Source organism: Dama dama, chromosome 20 (genome assembly GCF_033118175.1).
Source record: "Dama dama isolate Ldn47 chromosome 20, ASM3311817v1, whole genome shotgun sequence".
Classification (NCBI taxonomy): domain Eukaryota; kingdom Metazoa; phylum Chordata; class Mammalia; order Artiodactyla; family Cervidae; genus Dama; species Dama dama.
In genome coordinates, this window is record NC_083700.1 from 92,502,290 (window position 1) to 92,518,273 (window position 15,984).

General features: G+C 35.1%; 1 protein-coding gene across 3 annotated transcripts in view; it reads left to right on the forward strand.

Moving 5' to 3' along the window:
- FAF1 (Fas associated factor 1) overlaps nucleotides 1-15,984 on the forward strand; it is a 494,313-nt gene that overhangs the window by 189,435 nt on the left and 288,894 nt on the right. For all 3 annotated transcript variants that reach the window (XM_061121934.1, XM_061121932.1, XM_061121933.1), the window contains exons 5-6: nucleotides 6,513-6,604; nucleotides 12,495-12,586. In XM_061121934.1, the coding sequence (XP_060977917.1) occupies nucleotides 6,513-6,604; nucleotides 12,495-12,586 (184 nt within the window). The remainder of the gene's footprint in view (nucleotides 1-6,512; nucleotides 6,605-12,494; nucleotides 12,587-15,984) is intronic.

The following is a 15,984-nucleotide window of genomic DNA, read 5'->3' on the forward strand; positions in this document are numbered from 1 at the left end:
GTTCTATTTCCAGTTTTTAAAGGAATCTCCACACTGTTCTCCATAGTGGCTGTACTAGTTTGCATTCCCACCAACAGTGTAAGAGGGTTCCCTTTTCTCCACACCCTCTCCAGCATTTATTGCTTGTAGACTTTTGGATAGCAGCCATTCTGACTTGGCGTGTAATGGTACCTCATTGAGGTTTTGATTTGCATTTCTCTGATAATGAGTGATGTTGAGCATCTTTTCATGTGTTTGTTAGCCATCTGAATGTCTTCTTTGGAGAAATGTCTGTTTAGTTCTTTGGCCCATTTTTTGATTGGGTCATTCATTAGGAAAACCAATTATATATGTATAAGAAACCCACTTTAAATATAACATATAAGATTGAAATATAAATAAGAAAATAGTAACCAATATATGTATTCTATTAATCACATATTATGTTAATACTCAATGAACTAAAATTCTGTTCAAGTACTGTTATGATGGCTAAATGGGGACACTTTATAATGATGAAAATGTCAGTTAATCTTAAAGACATAAGTATCCTAAATGTGTGTATATATAATAACAACTTTGAAAGTCTGTGTACCAAAAACTAGTCACTAGAACTGCAATGATAAAAGGAAAAAAACTAGAGTTGTAATTGGGCATAAAAACACTCCTTTCTCATAGTAATGTTCAAAACAACAGATAGAAAATATGAATAGCATATCAACCAATTTGACTCACTTGAAATAGATAAAATGCTTCTTAAAACCATGCATACATGCTCAGTCACTCATTCATGTCCAGCTCTTTGCCACCACATGGACTATATTCCACCAGGCTTTCTCTGTGCCTGGAGTGTTTCAGGCAAGCATACTGGAGTGAGTTGCCATTTCCTTCTCCAGGGAGTCTTGCTGACCCAGGGATCAAACCTAGGTCTCCTGCACTGCAGGTGGATTCTTTTATCACTGAGCCACTTGGGAAGCCCTCTCATAACCATAGGAAAATTTATATTCTTTTCACCTGCATTTGCTACCTTCATTAAGGTTAAAAAAAATGCTCTGCCATGAAACAAGTCACAGAAAGTGACCCAAAGTGACTTAAAAAGTCATGTGAGGTATGTTCTCTGACTCAGTGGAATTAAAATAGAAATCAAAGGAAACTTGAAAATTCTGATGTATTTGGTAATTAACATACAAGTGTGCATTGTAAGTCACTTCAGTCATGTCCAACTGCCTGCAAGGCTTCTCTGTCCATGGGATTCTCCAGGCAAGAATACTGGAGGTAATTAGCATATCTCTAAGTAGACTAAGGATCAACAAAGAAATCACAAAGGAAATTAGAAAATATTTTTAGTTATGATGGAAACATCGCATATCAACATTTGTTTTATGCTGACAGAGTAGTATGGAAGGGAAATTTATGGTTCACATGCTTATTTATATAAGAAGGAAGTTCTGAAAGCTATGATCAAAGCTTCCACTTGAGAAACAAGGAAAGTGTCCCCACTCTACCCCACCCTTCTGCTTTCGAGAACCAAATATACCTTTACCAACTGGACTAGAAAACCTCATAATTCATGAGGCTTTGGGTAGAGTACAGTTGATTCTTGAACAACTCAGGGGTTAGGGGTACCAACCCTTTGCACTACTTAAAATCCACATATAACTTATAGTCAACCCTCTGTATACCCTTTTCCTCTCTATCTGCAGTACTTCATCCACTGATTCAACCAACTGCAATTTATATAATACTGTAGTGTTTACTGTTGAAAAATAATCCATGTATAAGTGAACCCTCATAGTTCAAACCTGTGTTGTTAAAGAGTTAACTGTACTAAGAAGGCTCTTGTCTTAGTAGTGTCAAGATTAGTCCTAAATACCACTCATGTGGTACAACATCTTAAAAGCAAAAACCCAAAAGCACAGAACTATTTTCAAGTAACTGCCTCCCAAAATAAAGCTCAAGTATATTTAGAGGAAAAAGAAAATATTTAGCACACATCAAGGTAAAATTCAGTGTCTGGCATCCAATAAAGATTACCAGGCATACAAGAAAGAGGAAAGCCTGGCCCATAAAAGAAAATCAGTTAACCAAAAACAACCTGGAATTGACATAGATGTTGAAATTAGCAAATAAGGACATTAAAACAATTATTATAACTGTTACTTAAGTTCAGAAAGAGAGAGAAAAGATTTCAAATCATAAATGACTGAAAATGTAAAAGTAGCCCAAATCGAATGTCTAGAGGTTAAGACCATGATATGATGTCTGATATGAAAAACGTATAAAGTAGGATTAACAGAAGATTAGACACTGAAGAAGAAAAGATTAGTGAATTTGAAGACATCACAGTAAAATCCAGTTTGGGAAAAGTGTTTGACTCTTTGCTACAGAGTTAAAAATACACTGACTATTCTCTTAGGTATTTACCCAAGCGATATGAAATCATATGTCCCATCACAGACATGTATGTTATTTGTAACCTCAAATATTTATTTGTACTCTCAAACTGTGGAAAACAACAAATGTCCATAAACCAGTGAATGGATAAACAAATTGTTTATATTCATACAATGGAATACTATTTAGTAATAAAAGAAACAGATTGTCATTACATGTAACAATGTGGAAGAATCTCAGACAATGTATTTTGAATGAAAGCCATATTTTAAAAGTATATTCTGAAATTCTTTTTATCTAAAATTCTAGATAATTTGAACCAATTCATAGTCACCAAAATCAAAGCACTGGTTCCCTGAGGCTATGGAAAGGGGTAGTGTGGAAGAGTTAACAAGGTGTATAAGAAAACTTTTTGGGGTTGCTGAATAAATTAATAATCTTGATTATGATGATGGTTTCACTGCTTTATATATTTGTTAAAACTTACCAAATCACAGATTGTAAATATGTGTATTTTGTTTTTTACCAATCATAATAACACTTGAATTTTTTTGAAAAGAGCAAGTCAAACCCTAAGTAAGTATGGAAGGAAAAACATATACATACATAGACACAGGCATAGAAATCAATAAAGCAGAAAATGGATAAACATTATAGAGAAAATGAACAAAATGAACACAACCTAAAGCTTTTTTTTTTTTTTGAGAAGATCAATAAAGGTGGTAATTCTCTTGTTAATGTGAATAAGAACAAGAGAGAGAAAACACAAGTTAATCATATTGAGAATGAAAGGTACCTACAAACATTAAATTGGTTATAAGGCAACATTAAGAATAGATTCATGCTAGAATATTTAAAAGTTACATAAAACACTTTAAAAGCTAGAAAAATTATTTTAAAGGTGTAAGTTACCGCAACTGACAGAGAAAAAATTTAAAATATTAATTGCTCTACATCTAATATATAAAGCTATAACAATCAAAGCCTTCCCTGCTCCCTTCCCCGCTTCCTCCTCCTCCAAACAAACAAACAAACCCCAAGCCCAGATGGATTCACTGGTAGAGTCTGTCTAATATTTAAGGAAGAAGTGTTAGAAATCATTCACAAATAGAGAAAGATGAACTATTACCTAATTTATTTTATGTAAATCAGCATTAACCCTGATACTAAAACCAAAGACATAGGAAAAGGAAACTATTATAGACTGATATTTCTTAAAGTCTAGAGGCAGAAATCCTTCATAAATATTTATAAATTGAACTCATTAAATGTAAAAAAATATATATAGATATGTATAATGATACCTCATGGTAAAGTGGGCTTTACTCAGGAATACAAGGCTTGTTTAACAGTTTATATAAATCCGTTATTAATTTGCCATATTAGTACAATGAATGAGAGAAAATCTATTGATCATTTTAATAGATGGAGGGAAAAGCATTTGACAATATTTAACAATATTTGGCTTCTCTGGTGACTCAGTGGTAAAGAATCCACCACCAATACAGGAGATACAGGTTCAATCCCTGTCAGGAAGATCTCCTGGAGAAGGAAATGGTAACCCATTCTAGTAATCTTGACCGGGAAATCCCATGGACAGAGGAGCTTGGCAGGCTACAGTCCTTGGGGTTGCAAAAGACACGACTTAGTGACTAAAAATCATTTAAAATTTCATTTATTTTTAAAAAAAATTTTAAGTAATTAAACTCCCAGCAAAATAAGAATAAAAGGAAGCAACCCCACAATGGTTCTCTTGTCTTCATATCCTCACCATCACTTATCTCTTGTCTTTTTGATGGTAGCCATTCTAACAGATGTGAGATGATACCTCATTATGGCTTTTTGTTTGTATTTCCCTAGTATTTAGTGATATTGTGCATCTTTTCATGTATCTGTTGGCCATTTTTTTTTTCTTCTTTGGAAAGCTGTCTAATCAGTTTTAGTTGGATTATTTGGGGTTTTTTTTTTTATTGAGTTATGTGAGTTCTTTACATATTTTGGATATTAAACCCATATCAGATATATGCTTGGCAGTCAGTGGAGTGTTCCTTAATGAAATGTACATATCATCACAGTTTTCACATATAGGGATACTATAGTGGCAGTGCCATCTGCCTGTAATGTAGGAGACCTGGGTTCAATCCCTGGGTCAGGGAGCTCCCCTGGAGAAGAGAATGGCAACCTACTCCAGTATCCTTGCCTAGAGAATTCCGTGGACAGAGGAGCCTGGTGGGCTACAGTTCATGGGATTGCAAAGAATTGAACACAACTGAGTAACTTAGTACAATCACATAAGAAATATAGCTCACCTTTCTCTTATTTCTATGAAGAGAACAATCCTTTCTCAACAGTGATATTTTTGAAGGTCAAAGTTGATGTATTTTGTGCTTCTAAAAGATAATGTTGAATCAGAATTCTTTTTATGATGTTTAATCACTATCCAAAGTGCCCAGATAGGAATTTTCTTAGGAAAGCAAAAAAAAAAAAAAATGTCACTAAGGACACTTTCCCAGTAGTCATGGATGGATGTGAGAGTTGGACTACAAAGAAAGCTGAGTGCCGAAGAATTGATGCTTTTGAACTGTGGTGTTGGAGAAGACTCTTGAGAGTCCCTTGGACTGCAAGGGGATCCACCCAGTCCATCCTAAAGGAAATCAGTCCTGGGTGTTCATTGGAAGGACTGATGTTGAAGCTGAAACTCCAATATTTTGGCTACCTGATGCGAAGAGCTGACTTATTTGGAAAGACCCTGATGCTGGGAAAGATTGAGGGCAGGAGGAGAAGGGGACGACAGAGGATGAGATGGTTGGATGGCATCACTGACTCAATGGACATGAGTTTGAGTAAACTCCCAGAGTTGGTGATGGACAGGGAGGCCTAGCATGCTGCGCGGTTCATGGGTCACCAAGAGTCAGATACGACTGAGCGACTGAACTGACTGAACTGAAGGCTATGAAGGGTTTGATTGTAGCATTGCTTACCTAGACCACTGTGATTCCATATAACTTAAGTAGGGTAAGCTCCACCTTCCTTCTTTTCCTTTATCAGCATGGAATTACTTTTCTTTTAATGTATAGTATGATCATTTTCTATAATGTTTAATTGCTTATTATAAATGGAATTGCATTACATGTTAATCTAAAATATAGATTAACCAATCTAATAAAGAAACATTTGTACATTCTGATTTAATGATCTGTTTATTATACTGTAGAACCAGAAATGAGCCAGTTAATTAATTAATAAGTAGACTTGATTCCTGGAAAGTACTTTGTAGCATACTGGAAAAATTGTGATTCCTTACTGTTTCTGATTAGCATCATTTTCACTTTTGCTTTTACCTTTTGGTCTTTTTCTTCACCAAATAGCATATCCTTTCCTTTGATTTGGTTCTCCTTCACAACCCTAATATACTTCATGCTTGGTTTTAATCCAGCTACAATTGAAACTGAGTTTAAGTCTCATCTGTCTCACAAAGCCTTCTCTGTTTGATCCTACATAACTTTTTTTTTTCTTTTCTTAAATTCTGTTCCTTTTCTCTTTAAGACAGTTTAAATTGTCTTCTAGATTATATGCATTGGTTGTTTTTTTTTTTTCAGCTACTTTCATGTCTCTTCTTATCCTTGAAACTTAGAGGTAGATAAGATAGACAATATTATTCCCCATTTTACAGATACAAAAACTAAGAATAGACAAGTTATTTTATTTCTTTAAGCTAAGACTTCAACCCCAAATTGCACTGCACAGTTTGCTTTCCTTATACTATAATGCCTCAAGTTTTATACTTTACTGACTACTCCCACCATATGCTCATCACATATTGGTTTGTTGGTTGGTTTGAAATAGATTGTTTCTATTCAAAACCCCGTCACTGATATCTGTTTCTTTTTTAAAAGCTGCTTAATTAATTAATTGTTAAGTTTTTTATTATAATGTTGAAACGTTAGTTCTTCAATGGGGCATTGTGTTGTATAATCAAGATTTGAAGTTTGGGTTACTGAAATTTTTCATATTCATTGATGAAACAAATGTCATTGACTTGAGGCCCATATGCCTAATATTAGTACTAGCTTTGGATATGAATAAATATTGATTGTATTATTTTGTTAGTAATATCTGGTCTCTTCTTATTTGTACAGGAGAAATTAAACAGATCTTAGAAAATGAACTTCAGATACCTATGTCTAAAATGCTGTTAAAAGGCTGGAAGACTGGAGACGTGGAAGACAGTGTGAGTTTCATAATTACCTAGAAATAAAATTAAGTTATGCTATTGACTGAAGTGTAAAATTGTTTTTTGTTAATGTTACATATGACAGATGGAGATTTGGTAATAGTAACTTAGTTTAAGAATGCAGTAAACAATGTTTTTTAAGTTAAAAATTTGATAATCAGCAACATTCGTTAGGTATGTAAGTAAAATCACTCTTTGGCATACTTTTCCTATTTAGAAGTATTTTATAGACGTCAACTTGACATCTTTTTTTGAGAGCATTTTATCCTTTTCTCAAACCTCATATGCTGTCAGTAATTGCCTAGGAATAATAATTTTCTGAACAGTTACTTGTTGGCCTGAAATAAGTCATACCCAGTATATATACATTTATGAAAGTGAGTGTTAGACACTCAGTTGTTTCCATCTTTGCAACCCCATGGACTGTAGTAGCCCACCAGGCTCTTCTGTTCTTGGAATTCTCCAGGCAAGAATATTATACATATATAATACTATATATAAGTGCAGGAGTGGGTAGCTATTCCTTTCTCCAGGGGATCTTCCCAACCCAGGGATTGAACCCTGCATTGCAGGGCCACTGCATTGCAGATGGATTCTTTACCATCTGAGCCACCAGGGAAGCCCATATATGTTTATATTAAGTATTTATATGGAACAAAAAAGGTAATAGGAAATATTTTTAACTTAGACACTTAAATGGTAAGAGTATTTCTTTGTTACGTGGATAGGGTCAGGTGCATGGATGAGTTATGTTTTAAGAATTTACACAAAATGTTGCAATTTTAAGCTAGTAGTTGCTATTCTCAAGCACCCATTTGCAGCCTCAGGCATAAAATATTTTATGCACATTCTTTTTCTGACAGAGTGGTAAGGGATGGAAAGAAATGAGTTAACTAAAGTTTTAGGTGTTTGAAATAGAAATAACTAAATCTTTTCACATTAGTTACTGAGTTGATATTTAAATACCAGGCATAAACTTAAAATCTTCAACTTTTGGTTCAACTCTCTGTCAACAGCTTCTGGTAGACACTGTGCTTATAAATATTTGTATGTGAGTTCATTTGATATATGGAGATATTCTGAGTACTTCATTAAGTTATTTATAGGAATTTCAGGTTGGCAAGATATTTATGTGATATGCTGTATTAGAGGTTATTGATACTATAATAATATTATCAATAACTTCAGATATGCAGAGGACAACACCCTAATAGCAGAAAGCTAAGAGGAATTGAAGAGCCTCTTGATAAAGGTGAAAGAAGAGAGTTAGAAAGCTGATTTAAAGCTCAACATTCATAAAACTAAGGTCATAGCATCTAGTCCCGTCACTTCATGGCAAATAGATGGGGAAAAAAATAGAAACAGTGAAGGACTTTATTTTCTTAGGCTCCAGAATCACTGCAGATGGTGACTGCAGCCATGAAATTAAAAGATGCTTGCTCCTTGGGAAAAAAGCTATGACCAACCTAGACAGCATATTAAAAAGCCGAGACATCACTTTGCCGACAAGTTCCGTCTAGTCCAAGTTGTGTGTTTTCCAGTAGTCATGCACGGATGTGAGTGTTGGACCATAAAGAAAGCTGAGCATCGAAGAATTGATGCTTTTGAACTGTGGTGTTGGAGAAGACTCTTGAGTCCCTTGGACTGCAAGGAGATCAAACCAGTTAATCCTAAAGGAAGTCAGTCCTGAATATTCATTGGAAGGACTGATGCTGAAGCTGAAACTCCAGTACTTTGGCCAGCTAATGTGAAGAGTCAACTAATTGGAAGAGACCCTGATGCTGGGAAGGCAGGCGGAGAGGGGGCCAACAGAGGATGAGATGGTTGGACGGCATCATCAACTCAGTTGGACATGAGTGAGTTTGAGCAAACTGCGGAGATGATGAAGGACAGAGAAGCCTTGTATGCTGCACTCCATGGGGTCCCAAAGCGTTGGACACGACTGAGCGACTGAACAACAACAGCAGTATTAGGGGTTAGCTAACTTTTTCTGTACTGAGCCAGGTAGTTAATATTTTAGGCTTTGTGGGCCATGGAATCTCTATTGCAACCACTCAGTTCTGCTATCATAGATGAAAATAACTTTAGACCATATATGAACCAGTGAGCATGACTTGGATTAAATCAATATTTGTGGACATAGAAATTTTGCATTTTATATAATTTCACATATCAGACACTACTTTTCTTTTGATTTGTTTTCAAACATTTAAAAATGCAAAAACCATGCTCAACTGACGGGCCATATAAAAGTTAAGTAGTAGGCTGAATTTTTGCACAGGCTATAGTTGACTGACCCCTGGTACTTCATGGCTGTTCTAATTGAAACGTAGATTTAAGAATAAAAAGTGCTGACTGAGTAAATCAACACCCTTGGCAGAAATAAAACAGCAAAATGCATTAATTTACATAGCTATATCTTTTATCCATTAATTTATTGGGAAACCCATGGATATGAATTACCTACCTGGCATTTTTGGTAGCTTGTGAAAAGAAAGGCAGACATTTTCAAAATGTTTTTAAAGCAATGTGTTCTGATAAGTTGTTTCTCAGTAGTCGTTAAGAGATTGGTTCCAGCATCTCCCCCCTCAACCCAAAATCTATGGATGCTCAAGGCCCTTATATAAAATGGCATCATATTTGCATATAACCTATACATCCTCTATATGCTTTAAATCATCTCTAGATTACTTACAATACCTAATACAATGTAAATGCTATGTAAATAGTTGCTGATATGTGGCGGATTCAAGTTTTGCTTTTTGGAGCTTTTGGAATTTTTATTTTTATGAGTATTTTCCATCCTTGGGTGTGGAACCTTTGGATACAGAGGGCTGACTGTTTATATGCTCTTCTCCCTAAGTGATATTTGCTATTTCTATGCCATTAATTTTCTGATTGCTCCTAAATATGTATTGCTGGGTTATACTTCTGTGAATTCATATAACCAAATTGGTAGTTCACTTTTATTCTTGCATACCTTATTGGCATTTTTAACTTAACATATTTAACTTTTCATTTTTCTTCCCATGCCATTTCTCTACCAGTCTTCCCCAGTAAATGGCAGAACCATATCACCACTGCTAAATCCAAAAGTGGGCATTAATCTTTTCCCATTTGAAAAACACCTAATCCTCGGAAACTGACACAGCACACTGTATATCAACTGTACTTCAGTAAAATAAATTTTAATAAGTAAATTAATTGGTCATGCTCTGCAGCTTGCGGGATCTTAATTCTCCAGCCAGGGACTGATCCTGGTTCATGGCAGTGAAAGCACTAAGTCCTAGCCACTGGATTGCCAGAGAGTTCCTCAATAAAATAATTTTTTAAAAGATTTCAAAAGTACCTAATCCTTAGTAAGTCCTATAGAGTCTGTTTTCAAAATATATCTCAACCATAGCCACATTACAGTATTGTTATCGCACGGCCTAATCCATGCTGTTAGCATATCTTGCCTGGACCAGTGTAATAGCTTCATTATTGTTTTTCCAGCTTTTTTGGGGGGATTCTTCCTATGCATTCTCCATAGAGGAGCCACAGTGTTCTTTTAAAAACATAATTCAAATTATATCACTCTCCTGGTAAAATATAACTTTTTGTTGCACTCTGAATAAAATTCAAGCTACTCACCATGGTTTAAAAGGTATTGTATTATTTACCTGATATTCACCTTTACAACCTCATCTTCAACCTTTCATACCTTCACTTTCCAAGCTGCAATCATAGAACCTTTTAATTCTTCTAAAATGCTCAAGCTCTTTACATCTTTATCTGACAGATGCTGTTTAGCTGCCTGGAATGCTTTACCCTCAGTTCTTCACGTGGGTGACTTTTTCATCCTTCAAGTCTCAGCTTTAAATGTTAGTTTCTCTAACAGATGTTTGTATTTTGTAAAATGGTTCCCATCCCTGCATTTTCTATCACAACACCATAAAAAATGGTGTTTCTTTCATCATTAGATATCCAGTGCCTAATATAATAAGCATCAAACAAATGTTTGTGGAATGACTGACCTGCGTATGTTTAATCATATCGTATGTGGTTTGAGAAGGAAGATTTATTGGAAAATCTTTGGATCAGGCATGGTAAAATGACAGTAATGACCAAGTGGTAAGACCAACCTGTTATCAGTAATCATCAGAGTAAAATAATGAAATAAAAAATAGTAAAAGTAATTTTCCTGTGTTTGTATGCCATATTTTTTTTGTTTGCATGTTAACTCTTGCAAGGCAACACAGATCGATTTCAGAATAACTTACGTATATTGGACAAAAAGATTCAGAACTTCAAGGCTTCCTGGATAATTGTGAAGTTATGATTAATTGCCTGTTACAGTGTTTTTTTCAAACCACGGGTCACAAACCATTAGTGCGTTGTGAAGTTAATTGAGTGGGTTATATCCAGCATTAAAAGAAAAGGAAATAGGATAAAGGATGTCAGAATATATTGCAAATAATGAGTAAGTATTAAGGCATGACAAATATAAGTCAAGAGTAAGTCCCAAAGCTTGTGAAGGAAGACTCTGCCTTTAGTAAGATGGGTCCTCTAATGGAGGGTCAAGAAAAAATTCCTTAGGTTATATGCTAGGATAAGATCAGCTCTCCCCAGGTGTCCCTGCTTTCATATGCAGGGTTAAAAGTGATTCTTAGATATCCACTCCACCTTTCTTTCCAATACTTTCAGCCTTGACATTATTATTTGCTTTGATTCAACCAGAACCAGTTTCATTATGCCTTTTATACTGTTTATGCCAGTCACCACAAGGAGTCTCAGATTCCCAAATTATTCCTCACTTAAATCTCCATAGCCTCTGTACAGCCCATATCTGTCTCTCTTCATTTTGCTCTCCTCTGCTTGAAACTTTTTTCCTGAGCCGTATGGAACTAATTTCATCATTAGCAAAATTTCTTCTATTGCCAAACTCTTGCCTATACATTCTCTTCACCATCTACCTCTGACTGAAATCTGCCTTCCTGAGGATATTGTTTCTCTGGAGGATTCTCAATTTTAATTGCTTTTAAATTAAAAGTCTAGTAGCCATTATACTACTAGACTAACTGGTAAAATATGTGTCCTCCTTGTTCCTCATATCCATTTCCAGTCCTTCCTCTCTGAGGAACCTTCAGCACTGACTTTCATGTTAAAATGTTTTTTTTTAATCATCCATGTGGTGCAGTGGTAAAGAATCTGCCTGCCAGTGTAGGAGATGCAAGAGACATGGGTTGATCATTGGGTTGAGGAGATCTGGAGAAGGAAATGGCAACCCACTCCAGGATTCTTGCCTGGGAAATCTCATGGACCGTGGAGCCTGGCAGGCTACTGTCTGTGGGGTCCCAGAGTTGGACACTACTGAGCACACACAAACACATGATGATGATTATCTGGAGGAAGAGTTAAGTAACCCAGGTAACACTCAGTAGAGACCTCATCCAGGTCCTTTCACTTCTTAGGCTATAGCTCCTCATTTATAAAATCTTTGGTTTGAGAGATTCTCTATCATCTTTTTTAGGTCTAATGATCTCTGAAAACATAACTTGCTAATTTTTGCTATAATGATCCTGAATGAAATAGATATTAGTTGCAAGGTTATGCTTCTTCAGTGAAGTAATTAATAATCTTCAACTGTGTATATAGCTGTGTATATTTGTATCTCTTTGTGAGCTAAATAATTTGTATTTTATTTTAATACTCATATTTATGCTAACTTATACATGGGAGAAACAAATTTATTTGGAATCAATAGTTCTTCTGTATTATCCTGCTTAGGAAATTGTCAAAAGATGAAAAGTCAAACTGCAATGGCAATAATTTTCTAAGAATTATAGGAAAAGATTAATAATGCACAATCAATAGTTATTTTTTGTTTTTACTTTTTCTTTTTCAGACGGTCTTAAAATCACTACACTTGCCAAAAAACAACAGTCTTTATGTCCTTACACCAGATTTGCCGCCACCTTCATCATCTAGTCATGCTGGGTAAGGTGTTTACTTTTCCTGGAAATAGGAAATGAAAAGTTTGATTGTTAAATTTCTTTAAGCTACATATAAATATCAAAATTAAATCAAATCAAAATCTTGTTGAAGTTTTAGCTTACTAACAACTATTAACTATATAAAGTTTCAAACTATTTGGTTTCGATGTTTATTTGTTTGATTTTCGTGATGGAATCTTTTTACAAAGAAAAGCTAGTGAAACTTTGTTATATAATAAAAGAGTCATAAATGGTGCTTCTCTGTTTGAAGGGAAGAACGGGAGTTGGAGGGAAGCAACTGAGTAACTGGAACTCTAGTTTCTCCCAGGGCTGAAGCAGTATATCTTTGAGGAAATTTCTTGTGCTCTAGAGAATACAGCTTGAAATACATTGATATAAAATTTTTAAGATTTTCTTTCTTTTTGGAATAGAGAGCCTCATTCTTTTTTCAGTTTTTACAGTGAAACTCAGTATATTTATAGAATGATAAATAATTTCAGTATTTAATTATATATTGTATTATTATTGCCTAATGAAGCAACCTGATCTAAAGTGAATCATTAAGCTAGTGATAGAGTCATAATTTTCCTGAGCACAGTATCCTTCTGGAACTGTGTTTTAAATTGTTCTTGGATTTTCACAATTTTTTGCACATTTTCTTTTTTTTTAATTTAATACAACTTGGTGTCTCTAAACTTCAAATGTTGTCAAATTTTTTTCCCACCACTATCTTTATTATTAGTGTAGTGAAAGGAAAAAAGTCCTGTTTTCTTTACTGTACTACCCATGGAACAGTTCTGGCCAACAGATGTGTCCCCTACCTGCCAAGTCTTCAACACCTGCTGGATATTCTTCAATTTAACAAAATTCTGATACTACCTACCTGGAGATAGCATTAGATCCCACAAGTTTAGGACTCAGCTCCATAAGACTGCCCCCCATCAGACCCAATTGCAGGTATAGGTTGTCACCTGTGCTTCTGACCAACTGGCTGTGGATTGGAGTTTCCCACCACTCCCTTCTGTGTACGATAATTTGCGAGAGAATGGCTCATAGAACTCAGAAATGCTCTGTGTACTATTACCAGTTTATTGTAAAACATATTTTAAATGAATAGCCAGATGAAGAGATGTATAGAATGAGATCTGGAAGGGTCTCGAGCAGAGGACTGCTTGTCATGTTTAAGGTGTGCCCCCCTGCAAACACATGGATGCTTTCTTTTTTACCAACTTGGAAGCTCTCCAGAGCTCTTCAACTAGGATTTTTTATGGAGATTCATCATATAGGCATGATTGATTGAATCATTGGCTATTAGTAATTAGCCCAACCTCCAGCTCCTCTCTTCTTCACAGAGTAGGGTGGGAGGGAGAGGTGGTTAAACGTTCTAACCCTCTAATCATGAGGTTGGTTCCCCTGGCAACCAGGATAGAAGCTCGTTAGTATCACTCTTATTACTTAAAAAATTGCAAAGATTTTAGGAGCTCTGTGTGGGGAAGAAAACCAAATGTGTATTTCTAATAGCTCATACCATCACAGATAGATAGTATCAAAAAGAAAAGTAAATTTCACTTTACCAAAGTAGAAATCACTGAACTAAAGAAAGTTAAATCTGATATAATTGTATCTGATAGTCCGTTAATGGTTTGTTTTAGGCTGAGAATTTAAAGATTTCTTGGGTTGCTCTGTATCTTATGTTCAGATCATATATAAATGTTTCTCATATATACTATGAGAAACAGTACTTATAGTCCTTATGCTTATAGTAATGTTGATTTAAATGCCAGATGAGATTATAGGTATGGGTTCTGTATCTACTCAGGTACAACATTATTTTTAGGTTAGTTAAGAATGTCATCCAGTGTGTAATCCACATAATTAAATGTAGATAAGTCTTAGACATCATTGGTTATAGTCTGTTGCTTTCCAGTAGTGTGATTAACTGGATTTCTCAAAAATGTCTTCCTGGGCTAATGGCAATGTTCACTGCCATGTGTCTCAGTCCCTAGGCAGGCAGGGGCCTACAGTGTTTCTTGAAATGCAGTGTTTGTTGGAGAATGACTACTTTGTATGCTAAAGTAGTCTTCCCTGGTAGCTCAGCTGGTAAAGAATCTGCCTGCAATGCAGGAGACCCTGGTTCAATTCCTGGGTCAGGAAGATCTGCTGGAGAAGGCATAGGCTACCCACTCCAGTATTCTTGGGCTTCCCTTGTGGCTCAGCTGGTAAAGAATCTGCCTGCAATGCAGGAGACCTGGGTTCAACCCCTGGGTTGGGAAGATCCTCTGGAGAAGGGAAAGGCTACCCATTCCAGTATTCTGGCCTGGGAAATACCATGGACTGTATAGTCCATGGGGTCACAAAGAGTCTGACAGGACTGAGTGACTTTCACTTTCACTTTTCAAAGTAGTCTTCCTTAGTTGCCTGTATGGATTTTTAGCAAGTTACAATGGTGCTTTTTCCTATGTTGGAATGATAAGAAAGACATAAAAATTCAAATAAAAGATAGAAAAAACACAGTGTATCTGGCCAGTGAGAGGAGGAGCATACAGACTCCTGCCGATGAAGAAGTTTATTAATGCACATAAAAGTTATGGTGTATTTCTTTTAGATATGTTAATCTAAGATATCTTTCTATAAAGCTAGAGGTTATTTTTCTTTTTTTAATCTATAATATATATCTTAAATTCTCATTTCATGAGAGACAAAAAAAATCCATACAGAATTTTAAAAGCTAATGATAATAATTATTTTTAACTTATGATTTTTACTTGTGTTTTATCAAACAAAAATAATTTTTACATCATAACTGTATAATGGAACCCAAAAGTAATTTAATATTGAGTTATATAGCATATCATATTATCAAATATGGGAGACAATATCTTTGTACTAAACTGCATAATAAATCAAGTTGATTTGTTTTTGCAAAATTTTGTTATAGTTGGTGGATTCATACAAACCTTATTTGTAACTTGTAAACCATTTATAATTTAAAAAGGAGAAAATATCATCCTGATTGTTATATTTGAGAATTGACAAATAAATAAAAAAACTTCAAAACTGATAGAGGAAAATAGCAAACTTTATGTGCATACCACCCCATCCTTCTCCTCAGATTTGGTATTTTTTTTTTTAAGGTATATTTGATTTAGGTGGTTGGTTTGATATTAAATTGATTTTATTCTTTTATTTCTCTGACACAAGTCAGTGGATGTGAAAAGACTGAGAGAAATTGGGTAATAAACTGCCTGTTAATTGTAGTGCAAACCTATGACGAGATCCTCCTGCTGAGTTCCACCATTCCAGTTTCAGTGCAGTAGCAAACGTTATGTTCTTTCTTTAGAGTATCACTCTTTTCTCAATGAACTGGACAATACTGATGGTACGGTGTCATTCCTAAACAAA